Source organism: Zalophus californianus, chromosome 1, assembly GCF_009762305.2.
Source record: "Zalophus californianus isolate mZalCal1 chromosome 1, mZalCal1.pri.v2, whole genome shotgun sequence".
In the NCBI taxonomy this organism is placed as follows: domain Eukaryota; kingdom Metazoa; phylum Chordata; class Mammalia; order Carnivora; family Otariidae; genus Zalophus; species Zalophus californianus.
In genome coordinates, this window is record NC_045595.1 from 38,745,514 (window position 1) to 38,757,522 (window position 12,009).

Here is a 12,009-nt window from a genome sequence, read left to right on the forward strand (position 1 = left end):
GATATTAACCTGAAAATATTTTCTCCAATTCTATAGGTTGTCTTTTTCACTTTCTTGAAGGTATTCTTTAAGTACAATCTTTAAAAATTTTTAATAAAATCCACTTTATCTATTTTTCATTTTGTTATTTCTCTCTTTGCTGGTATATCAAAGAAATCATTGCCTAATCTAAAGTCATGAATATTTACCCCTATGTTTTCTTCTAATTGTTTTATAGTTTCAGCTCTTGCTTCTAGGACTATAATCCATTTTGAGTTGATTTTTGTATGTGGTTTGAAGCAGGGGTTCAACTTCATTCTTTCGCATGTGCAGAACACCAACTCCCATTAAAAGAGTTTTCACTACAGTGTTACAATATACCATGTATATACACATAAAGATATTCATTCAACAAATACATGCAGCAAGAACAATATTTTAAGATATGAACTGACAATTTTCTTCCCCTATTTTTCCTATTCCTTCCCAACATTCAAGGACATAGCAGGCAGGCTTCCTTGCCTAGGACAGGTTTATGTGAAGGTAGCCTCCTGGCTTTTATTTTCCCAAACACCTAAATTCTAGTAGCACAGATTCCTAGGGGAATTGACCCAATCCCAGAAAAAACAAGGAAGAACTGGTTTTTCCCTCTGCCAGAGTGGATAGGGAGTCTCCAGAAATGAAGAAGGGAGGAAAGGGGGTTTCTGAGAGACAGGGGATCTGCACTTGGTTTCCCAGACACACTGCTGAGAGGATGTGTGGGTACATCTATATCATATGCATCTCAGCTCAGATTCTCAACCCTAAGTCTGGCATGAGGCGGCTAAGAATCACAAAAACACAATAGTTTCTAAGGACGGGAGCAATATGGCAACAACTGACCAAACATCAGATGGACTACCCCACCTACACATGCACACATTCTCCTTAATGACTGAGTGCTGTGCAGTCTGGGCATTACCCTGGAACTATGGCACATCTTGAGGAAGCAGGGGCCATGATGAAATCCAAGAAGCACTGAGAAGGTTACATTTTCTCTCCCCACCAGCCAGGCAAAATGGTAACTCAGAGTCAGAAATTAGGTTTCTAGGAAGCAGTTATGTTTCTTGTGCCCTTGATTTTATAGACTGACCTTCATACCTGCCACACAAATACTGAGAACCCACTATGTATAGGGCATCCTGTTAGTCTAAGTTGGGGCAGAAAATATAGACATTAATCAAGACATGGTTAGCCAAGGCACTTATAGTCTGATAACAGCAAAAAGGGTAACTGTAGTAATCACTGTGTGCACACCATGTGCTTACACTCTTTGTAATGGTTCACATTTACAATCTTCTTCACAACCGGCCTTTGAGGTTCAGAGGTTTAAAGAAGGTAAGTTACTTGGCTAAGGATGCACACTAGTAAGGTGTCGGACTTGGCTGTGAACTGAGGTACACTAACTCCCAGTCCATTTTCATTCCTATAGTTATGAATCCCTCCCATGGAGAGGCTAATGTAAGTGCTATCCTTTGATAACTCAACATTCATTGGATGTAGACCCTGTCTCATGTTTTCTAAGAGTTAGGATGGGGTTAAGTCAAACCAATCTTCTCTAACTTCTCAATGCACCCATGGGCAGGTGACTGGCCTAGGGTTGGACAAGAGAGAGAAGCTAAATTGGCTCCCAGGACCATGGGACCCATGGCTTTAACTATATCTGTCAAGATGGGTCAACCAGTTCCTCCAAACAGTCTGGATTTCCATTACCATTGACACTGTCTACGTGTACAGCAAAAGAAGTGACAGAATTGATTTGGGGGTGAAATCCCAAATTTTCTATCTATGTGCAAAAGGGAGAATTTGGTTATAAGCAGAACATTTTGCTTATAGAAAAAAACTCATAGAACTGTTTGGCTTTGAGATGCAACAACTTAAGTCCATGCCTTAGAAACTATTTTAAATTCTCGTCTGATGCTTCCTAGAAACAATAAAAGGAAAATAAGTTGGTTCTGGCAATAAAATGTTGATAGTTCTTCCTTAAGTATTAATCTACTGAACAAATGTTGAGAATGAAAGCAGCAGTCATATAAACGCTGTGAGAGCCAAGATTTATGTATTTTCTTTCACTGCTTCTGCTATTTGATCTTGGGCAAATGACTAAACCAAATCTCAAATCCCAAAGAGAAGCATATTGAACCACAGAGAGAAGTAGAAAACGCACGGAAATCTAAATTATAAGAGACGAATGTCCCTTCTTTTGTGTCCTTTTTGGAAGAATAAATGCTCCCCATTTGGGATTATATAACCATTTAACTTTCATTTTTCTCATAGACTCACTGAACGTCATCACTGACTACCTGCAGAAATCAGTCAGTCCCCTGTCCCATCTTGTAAAAGGCAACATTTGAGATTCCATGAGGTGAAGTGACTTGTCCAATGTCATGAGTTCATTAGGACAAATAATATTATTCCAACTAAGTGGGAAGGGTACTGACCTAGGAGTAAAAAAGACCTGGATTCTCCTTCACATTCAGCCATTAATGAGACTCTATTTATAAAATGAAAGTGTCAGATTAGATGGTTTTGAAAAATTCTTCCCTCTCTGAAGGGGCTATAATTCTGTGAACGTGAATATCAGTAGTTCTTGCTTGTTTTTCTTTCCAGAAACTCAATAACCTTCTTTGCAGTTAGGATAAAGAGACAATATGTATAGAAGTTATGAGTTTGGGCTGAGTCAGACTCTGCCTCCCAATCCCAGCCCTCATATGTACGTGTAGGGAAAGCCTGAACAGATTACTTAACCTGTCTGCCTCATCTGCAAACTGAAGACTCTCACAGTACCTACTACATATGGCCCTTACAATGATTAAATGAAGTAACACATGTCAGGTATTCAGCATAGTGCATGGCACATAACAAATACTCAGTAAACAAAGGCTGCCATTAATATTACCGGAAAGGAACCAGATTTGGTGACTTTGTGCGGGGGGGGGGGGGGGTTCTAAGAAGGCATGCCTTCCTCAGGGCAGAAGCAGAGCAAGTGCTAAGGTCCACATCAAGGCAGGATCTCATTCTTGGCTATGTGTCTGGCTTTCAAAAACAAAACAACAACAATTTCCCAATCTCCCTTCCTGCTAGTGGTAGCCAATGATGTGTTTGTTGTAACAGAGGACTTCTAAGAAGCTCTTCAGAGCGGGCCTACTTAAATGGCAGGAACACTTTTGCACTTCCCTTCTTTTCCTTTGTTTTTGTCTAGAATGCAGAAGCAATGGCTGGAGTGTCAGCAGCTTATGGGTAATAAGGGGAGGGCCAAAATACTTTCAGAGATTCGGTCCTTGAGCCAATAATTCAATGCCAGCAACCACTGACCTCTGGACTTCTGGTTTCATGAGGAAAATAAACGCACGTTCACATTTAGGCTACCATTATCAAAATGCAATTCCTACCCAAAATATCCTCCATAACCTATTTCTCTTTTCTGTCAACAAATATTTGCAGACCTACATGGTCAGCCACCTATTTGTCCCTGGCCCCTTTAGGGGTCCCCTAAGACAGACTGTCACTGGCCATCACTTAAATTTTTACAAAAGGTCTAAATTGTCCTCGACATCCTTGTTACTCAGTGCGGGGTGAGGACCAGTAGCATTAATGTCACCTAGGAACTTGTTCGAAATGCAAAATTTTTGGCTCCATCCCTGACCTACTGAGTCAGAATCTGCATTTTAACAGGATCCCAGTGATTTCTGTGCACATTAAAGTCTGCGACTCTGGACTAGACTTCTAGGCTCTACTCTGTCCTTCCTCTTAATTAAGCACTACTGCCAAAAGAATCTTCCTGAAGCACAGCTCTAACATTGTCACTCTCCTTGGGATACTTCAGGTCACCTCACTGCCTACAGACTAAAGTTTAGACTCCTTAGCCTGATGGTCAAGGCCTTCTGTGATCTTATGTTGTCCTGGAAATGCCCATCAAAGTGCCTGCCATGCACACGGTAGGCGGGCAATAAATAATGTTCTGCGTAAGAGAAAAAAAAAATGAGTGTACCCAAGAAACAATATATTCCTCAATTCTGGTTTTACTATGCTAGGCATTTGGGATACAGTAGTACAAAAACAAAAACAAAACAAAACCCCACAAAAAACCCAACCGAAAAACAAAACAGACATGGTCACTTGCCTTCATAGAGCTTACAGACTGGTTGGAAGGAGAGAATTTAAAAAAAACAAACAAAACTATGGAAGGAGAGAATTTTAAAGAACAAACAAAACTATGAAACGATAAATGATAAATGCTATGAAGAAAATGAGCAGGCAGTGATGCAGAACGAGGGGGACTAGTCAGAAGGATGGCCCACACGGTGGGAAGCCTGCTCTGGCGCTGGACCAGGCAGAGGGAAAGAAAGGCACGCGCAAAGCCTTGAGAGAATTTGTGGTGTGTTTCAGGATCAGAACAGGGGCCGCCCTTTCAGGCTCATCCAGAAAAGAGATTCCCTGGGAGAAAGGTGTCACGGGGTGGCACTTGAGAGAAAATGCTGAATTTCTGTTTCCTGGCATAAGTCTTCACCGGGACCACAGGTGAGGCCGAGAGCAAGGCACGCTGCAGAGTCGCTGGGAGTCCAGCCCTGGAAATCAGACCCAGTGGAATTTGAATCCCAGCTCGGCCACTCACTCACTGGCTCTCAACTCCCTTGAACCGCAAGCTTCTGCTCCCTCAGGTATGAAGTATGTTAAGAATAGAACCAACTTTGGAGTTACTGTGAACGTTAGGGAGATAATGCTTGTAAAGCTTCCCCCGAAGACTGCCTCCCACATCAGTGCTCACCTGAACATCGGCGGTTACAGGATTACGATGGTGACGATCACTACTGTTAATCACTAGCTTGCGGGCAGAAGGCTCAACCCACAGATTCCTGCCCGCCCCCGCCTCCCCAAGCCTCCCGACCCTGCCATCCTTAGCCACCTCCCCCTGCGCACGGCCACCGTGACCCCAGCGCGGGCGCCGGACGCCGCCGCCGGACCCCCGTTACCTGGGGCCAAACGCGACTAGTCGCCACCTTGCGTCCTGGGCCCTGCCTCCCTCCCGGCCGCCTCCCGGCCCCGCAGCTGCCGCGGCGGCGCCCCCAGCCCAGCCCAGCCCGGCCCCGGCGGCGCGGGCTGCCTCGGCGGGGCTGGCGGCGGCGGCCACGCTGCGCGCTCCGGCGAAGGGGAGGGGGCTCGGCGGCGGCGGCGGCGGCGGCGGCGGGCCCGGCGGGGGGCAGAGCCAAGAGGCGCGGCGGCGGCGGCGGCGGCGTTGGCGGAGGAGGAGAAGGAGGAGGATGCGGGGGGCTGCGGGCGGCGGCGCGGCCCTGTCCGCAGTGAAGCCCGCGGCGCCCAAGGTGCAGGGAGTGGCCGTCGCCTCCTGCGCGCATCATTCCTGAGATGGCGGCGGCGGCGCGGCAGCGGCTCGGAGAGCCCGGGAGGGGCCAGCCGGGCGCGGGCTGAGCCCCGCCGGCCGGGAGCTCGCCCGAGGGCCCGCGCGGCGGCAGAACCCGGGCCGGGCGGCCTGGGGAGCGGCGAGGCCGGGAGCGGCCCCGGAGCGGAGCGCACGGCCTGGAGAGGCCGCGATGGCGAACGCTAGCGAGCCGGGCGGCGGCGGCGGCGGCGGCGGCGGCGAGGCGGCCGCCCTGGGCCTCAAGCTGGCCACGCTCAGCCTGCTGCTGTGCGTGAGCCTGGCGGGCAACGTGCTGTTCGCGCTGCTCATCGTGCGGGAGCGCAGCCTGCACCGCGCCCCGTACTACCTGCTGCTCGACCTGTGCCTGGCCGACGGGCTGCGCGCGCTCGCCTGCCTCCCGGCCGTCATGCTGGCGGCGCGGCGTGCGGCGGCCGCGGCGGGAGCGCCGCCGGGCGCGCTGGGCTGCAAGCTCCTCGCCTTCCTGGCCGCGCTCTTCTGCTTCCACGCCGCCTTCCTGCTGCTCGGCGTGGGCGTCACCCGCTACCTGGCCATAGCGCACCACCGCTTCTACGCCGAACGCCTGGCCGGCTGGCCGTGCGCCGCCATGCTGGTGTGCGCCGCCTGGGCGCTGGCGCTGGCCGCGGCCTTCCCGCCCGTGCTGGACGGCGGCGGCGGCGACGACGAGGACGCGCCGTGCGCCCTGGAGCAGCGGCCCGACGGCGCCCCCGGCGCGCTCGGCTTCTTGCTGCTTCTGGCCGTGGTCGTGGGCGCCACGCACCTCGTCTACCTCCGCCTGCTCTTCTTCATCCATGACCGCCGCAAGATGCGGCCCGCGCGCCTCGTGCCCGCCGTCAGCCACGACTGGACCTTCCACGGCCCCGGCGCCACTGGCCAGGCGGCCGCCAACTGGACAGCGGGCTTCGGCCGCGGGCCCACGCCGCCAGCACTCGTGGGCATCCGGCCCGCGGGGCCCGGCCGCGGCGCGCGCCGCCTCCTGGTGCTCGAGGAGTTCAAGACGGAGAAGAGGCTGTGCAAGATGTTCTATGCCGTCACCTTGCTCTTCCTGCTGCTCTGGGGGCCCTACGTCGTGGCCAGTTACCTGCGGGTCTTGGTGCGGCCCGGCGCCGTCCCCCAGGCCTACCTGACGGCCTCCGTGTGGCTGACCTTCGCCCAGGCCGGCATCAACCCTGTCGTGTGCTTCCTCTTTAACAGGGAGCTGAGGGACTGCTTCAGGGCCCAGTTCCCCTGCTGTCAGAGCCCCCAGACCACCCAGGCCTCTCTCCCCTGCGACCTGAAAGGCATTGGCTTATGAGGGGCTCGCCAGCCACGTACGCCTCACCCAGCCTTTCCCTTTGGTTCAGACAGTGATGTCGTCTCCCCCCTTTCTGCCCCCTTATTAATTTTCTAAGCTGCCTTCGAAATGACTCTCAACGTGGATAAGCACTTGGATTGTACAGAGAGACTACTTTTTCGGGGGTGGGGAGGGATGGGTTTCGATGTTCCCGCCCCACCACAGCTCCGTGCATTTGTCCTACTTAGTATATTTTCATCCTGACAATAGGCCTTGGAGTCTGTACTGGTACTGACTGACGTATTCTTTCCATGTGTTCCTTTTTTTTTTTTTTTTTTTAATAAAGGCTAAACTAATTTTCTTCGTGCAATGTTTCCTAAAGACCATGGCCAGTTTTCTACAGAAGCTATTTTTGACAACCTCAAGTGGCATTACATTTTGCAGTGAAGTAGAGAAACCTAGGGGGACTTCACAAGTTTGATTTCTTGAGGGTCTTCTGTTGGAAGCAGGAGAAAGGGGGGAAATTGTCTTAAGTTCCCTCTGAATTGCCGGCCGTGGGGTCAGTTGCGCTGCCCTGGTTCGTTGAACTTTGTTCCGTCTTGATAATGAATTTAAAGAGCAGAAATGGGAGGGTAAAGTAGCAAGGCAGTGTTTTTTAAGCAGTAACAAGTAACAAGATTTGTTTCCTACCTTACTTTGTACAACTAGAAAATATACATCAGCAACCACTGCTCTCTGTATTATACCAATCTTGAGTGGAAACATTTCTGTAAAATTGTAACTTTTAAAAGAGTAAAAGTGTTTTGGTTAGTGATGGTGTGGAGAATATACAGTATTGCATGTTTTTGTACTGATTGTGGTTCACGGATTGGGAAGGCTCTGAGAAGCAGAGTATGAATCAGAATTGCTTAGGTATTTTTTGCCAATAACAATTAAAATACGTTTATGGAAGCAGCTTGTGCTTTGAGAAGCCCAGTTTTATTCTGTCTTATGAAACTAATTTCCACTTTGAAAACTGTTCTTCTTTTGTTCACGGCATAAATGAATGGAATAAAATGATACTCTACTTCTACAAGACAAAGCATTTCCTTAAAATGTTTGCTAGGTTAAGCTGTGCTGTTCATCTGATGGATATTTTAAATTAATAATGACAACCATAATTTTAAATACTTGTTAGACACATTGTAATCTTAAATGGAAAGACTAAATTCTGCAAGTACTGTATAATATTTTTTGCTTATAATGCTACATTTTTATTAATGTACCTTCTGTTTTGAGGATTTATATCTGTATTTCTCTTTGCATTATACAAATATACCAGTATTTTCATTCTGGAGTGGTTTTTTGTTGCTGTTGTTTGAGGCTGTGACTGGTACTAAGACACTTCTAAATATGGTATTCATGTTCCATTATCCTTTTAGTGCATGCCTGTTTAGCTTAGTTGACCATCAGCATATTTAAGACATTTGGAGTCTTGTTAACTTAAAATGCAAGATAAAAATCTACAAATCTTCTCTTTAAAGGAAAGAAACAGTAGATGTATATACTGCTTTTATAACTTTTTTTATGAACATACAAAATATGAGTGTGAGCATTTTGATAAAAACAAATAAGGGTGCAATAAATATATTGCAATTTACTATAGTTGAGCATAATAAGAACTATTAACTGTTCAGTCCCAGAGGGTTAAGTCATAATAAGAGGGTGTGGCCAATTTATCTCTGACAAACACATTATTTTGTCTATAGAAGACAGTCTGTGAAGACAGTCTCATATTTGGAAAATATGCGTAAATATTACCCTATTTCTCCCCAGGTCATGAGACCAAATAGATGTTAATTATCCAAGGGCCGCTTGTCAGAAATCTCAGCTAACCTGAAGACAGAGAGGCCCGGGAAGTAAACCTCATCCAACCCCCCCATCCACCCTAGTGACCCAAGTTAAAAAAAAAAAAAAGTCACCAAGCCCATGTGATTTTCAGAATATTTCGTACCTAGCACGGCTCAGGGACCAAGTCATCTGACTCCTGAACACATCCAGCCTTACATAGCAGACTGACTGTTGAAACAACCTGTTGGCCCTATATACGTGGCTTTGAGTTCACGGATATTTTTTTTCATAGGAGAATCCATAAGCGAGTGATTCTCAAATTTTAGTATTCATTAGAATTACATGAAGTGCTTACAGCATCCAGAGATTCTTATTAGGAGGGGCTGAGGTTGGACCCAAGAAAGAACATCTTTAAGAAGTACACCAGTTGGCTGGAGAGATACCAATACGCCTTTGTGTTCAGACATAAGATGTACTTTAGATGCCATGTCTACAAACTGGGTTATCTGGTTTTGGTTTTGTTGTGTATTATTCTGATTAGATGGATGATTTCTAATGAGATTTCAGGTGAAGAGTAATGAGAAATGACAGCCAAGTGTAAAGGGAACAGAAGAACAGAGGCAGAGAAATGAGCTGTCTATGGGAAAAGTGTGTAGAGGCAAAAAGCCCCTCACACCTCAACAGCTTTTTGGATCAATGAATCTATTAACATGTACTTTGACTGCTAATTATATTAATAAAACATCACCAAGAAAAAGTTTAGTTGTGTTTCAGAATACTCTACTCATTTTACCAGGACAGGTACAAGGTCTTTGGGGAAGACTTCTATTAAACTAGCTTATTTGTTTATTTGGGAAGTTAATTTAGCACATCTCCACCCTTCTCCCCGCCCCCTCCCCGGGATAAACAAGTTGCCACTGCACTTGAAGCAATAGAAAATAGATTTCTTGTATATAAACCTTCATCAGCATATCCTGGCATGGAACTATTGGGTCAAAAATAAGAATTTTTAGGTGTTTTGATATCATTGTGTCTAAAAGCTTTGCAGGAAAAGGATTATCTATTTACATTTCCACCTGTGTTCCTTTTTGAAAAAATGAAATATCTCAAGTGGGAAAGCACGTAACAAGTCAATACCTATAATGACAATAATCTCTGTATCCATTATCCAGCCTTGACAAATCTTGTCAGTTCTGCCATATTGGTTTGCACTGCCCTTTTCTTTCCTTGACCTTTTCTCTTCTTCCTTTGTTCCTCTTCTCTTATTCCCTTCCTCCATCCTCCCCTCCCTCCCTTTCCTTTCTTCCTTTCTTTCCTTTTTTCCCTTTCTCTTTTTAAGAGAAATAAAACACGACACCATTATTTTTGCCAAGTCTGGTCTCACCACCACCCCCTCCCTTCTCAAACGTCCTGACCACTAAGAGATAAAAGGATCCTGGGTCCTAGGGCTGACTTAGGGGTTCATTTTGCAGGGGGGTGATTGGACGGGCAGGATCAGGTCTATCCATTTTGGTCTTTCTAAGGCCTACAGGATGGAGCGCAAACGTCTTTGCCTGCCACAGAAGGCCTTTCATCGTCCGGCCCCTCCATGCCCCTGGCCTCACCCTCTCTGTGCATTTCCATCTCTTTCTTCTCTGATGACCTTTGTATAAGCTCTTCTTGGAAAGCCCTTGTCCCCTTCTCTGTCTGGGAATCCTTCACCAACCCCTCCAGAGTAGAGGCAATATTCACAATATTTAAGAACTGGGATGGCGGAGGCATAACTCTCCTGTACATCTGTACCCCTGGGTCCTGGCTAACCATCAAGTTTGCGCGGGCCCCAGATCCAAGACTTCTGTGCAAGCCTTTCTTGGCCCAGCCACTCCTCCTCTGGGCTTTCCTGGCACATTGTGTTTACCTGCATGGATCCTCCTGCATGCCCATGGCTCCCAGCTCCCTTAGGTCTCACCTCTTCCCATTCCTTTCCCAGGCCCTGTCTTCCAGCCCCTCCATCACTGCCAGATCGTACTGTGTCATACCAACATGGCTTTACATGTATTGTTCCTTGTGTCCAAAGTCCTCACTCCCTCCTTCCCCAACTCAATTGCTACTAAGCCTTCAGATGTAAGGGATGAATTCCTAGACATAAGGGGTGAACTAGCCTCCACAGAGGGGGAGATCATTCTAGGGCAGACCCTACAAAATTTTCAAGTCTCCAAACCTATGCATTAGATCTGAGTGCCATGGTGGGTTGAGTAGCAAACGTACTGTCTTACTGGCATTTTGAGTTGTCTTTGCACTGAAGTGGCTGAGGTTATAAAATGTAGTGGATGCAGAATACCATTCTCTTGCAGATGTGTCATTCTTTGTCACCTGCCAAGACTACTTAGTTTCAGGATCCCCTCCATGAGGGGTAAAGGAGGTAATGGGAAACCTTCTCTACGCACCCACATTCTAGACCACTGTTGCACTATTATTTAGCTGCTTCTGGAGTGAATGGAAGGAAGTTAAAGCAAAATTGATCTGAGTCCAAGGGGTTCTTTATGCCTTTTGTCCAACTTAGTTAGGCAAGACTTTTGGGGTCCAACCCAGCCCAGGAATAAAGCTCTCTTGTCCCTCCACCCCCCCCACACACCACTTCCTTTCTTTTGGGATGCTTTTGGTGAGGATTAGATGCTTGGAGCCACAGCATCCATCTTGCAACCATGAGAAAAGATACTGTCAACACAGTGAAGGTAGCAGACCAGAAAGATAAAAAAAAAAAAAAAAGCAGGCATCTATTTTTAACATTGTTGAGCTGCTTAACCAAACAAACAACCTCATATCTATAGACTTCTGGTCTTGGAATAAAAACTACTATTGCTTCAGGCATTAATATTCAGTGATTCAGGCACTAATATTGTGGCTTTTTGAAGTAACAATTAACTGCAACATATTAAAATATTTAATTAAAATATTCAATTCCCTCCACTCCTTTGACAGGTATATTAGATATCCTGGAACTGTATTTACAAAGTCAAAAAAATTAGACTTATTTAATTCACCCTTTCCAACTATTGGGTCATTCAGCCTGCTGTTAACTGTGAAATTAACCTGCCTCTGGAAAAAGTAGATTTGACTTGATTTCTTAGAATGAAATACATTTGGAAGATTAAAAAGATACCTATTACTAGGCTGGTTTTTGATCAGTGTATGTTTAAGATTTTGATTTCGTAAGTCTAGCTACAAGAAAATGGAAAACCACTTGAATGAATCCATCTACAGTAATCAATAGGTATTGTAAGCTAATAAGCTAGTTTCTGTGTTGGGCAGTGCAGGAGGACACAGGGGTATTGTTCTCTTGCTAATGAGTTAGCAAGCTAAGTGGAGAAACCTGGCAAACATGCCCCAAACCACAAATCAAGTCAGAACATAATATATGCCAAAAGCGAGATCTAGATAGTTTGGGTATAATGAGGAGATCAGACATCATAATCAATTGTCTGAGACAGGCCCTAGGCATTCTATCTCTGGT

General features: G+C 46.4%; 1 protein-coding gene across 1 annotated transcript; it reads left to right on the top strand.

Moving 5' to 3' along the window:
• Positions 1-5,430: 5,430 nt before the first annotated feature.
• Positions 5,431-8,022, top strand: GPR27 (G protein-coupled receptor 27). The gene has a single exon (XM_027584539.2). The coding sequence runs from the start codon at positions 5,568-5,570 to the stop codon at positions 6,705-6,707; it is 1,140 nt and encodes a 379-aa protein (XP_027440340.1). The 5' UTR covers positions 5,431-5,567; the 3' UTR covers positions 6,708-8,022.
• Positions 8,023-12,009: the final 3,987 nt, after the last annotated feature.

Excerpts from the sequence above, each read along its gene's own strand:
- GPR27 (XM_027584539.2), top strand. The coding sequence starts at position 5,568 with ATGGCGAACGCTAGCGAGCCGGGCGGCGGCGGCGGCGGCGGCGGCGGC.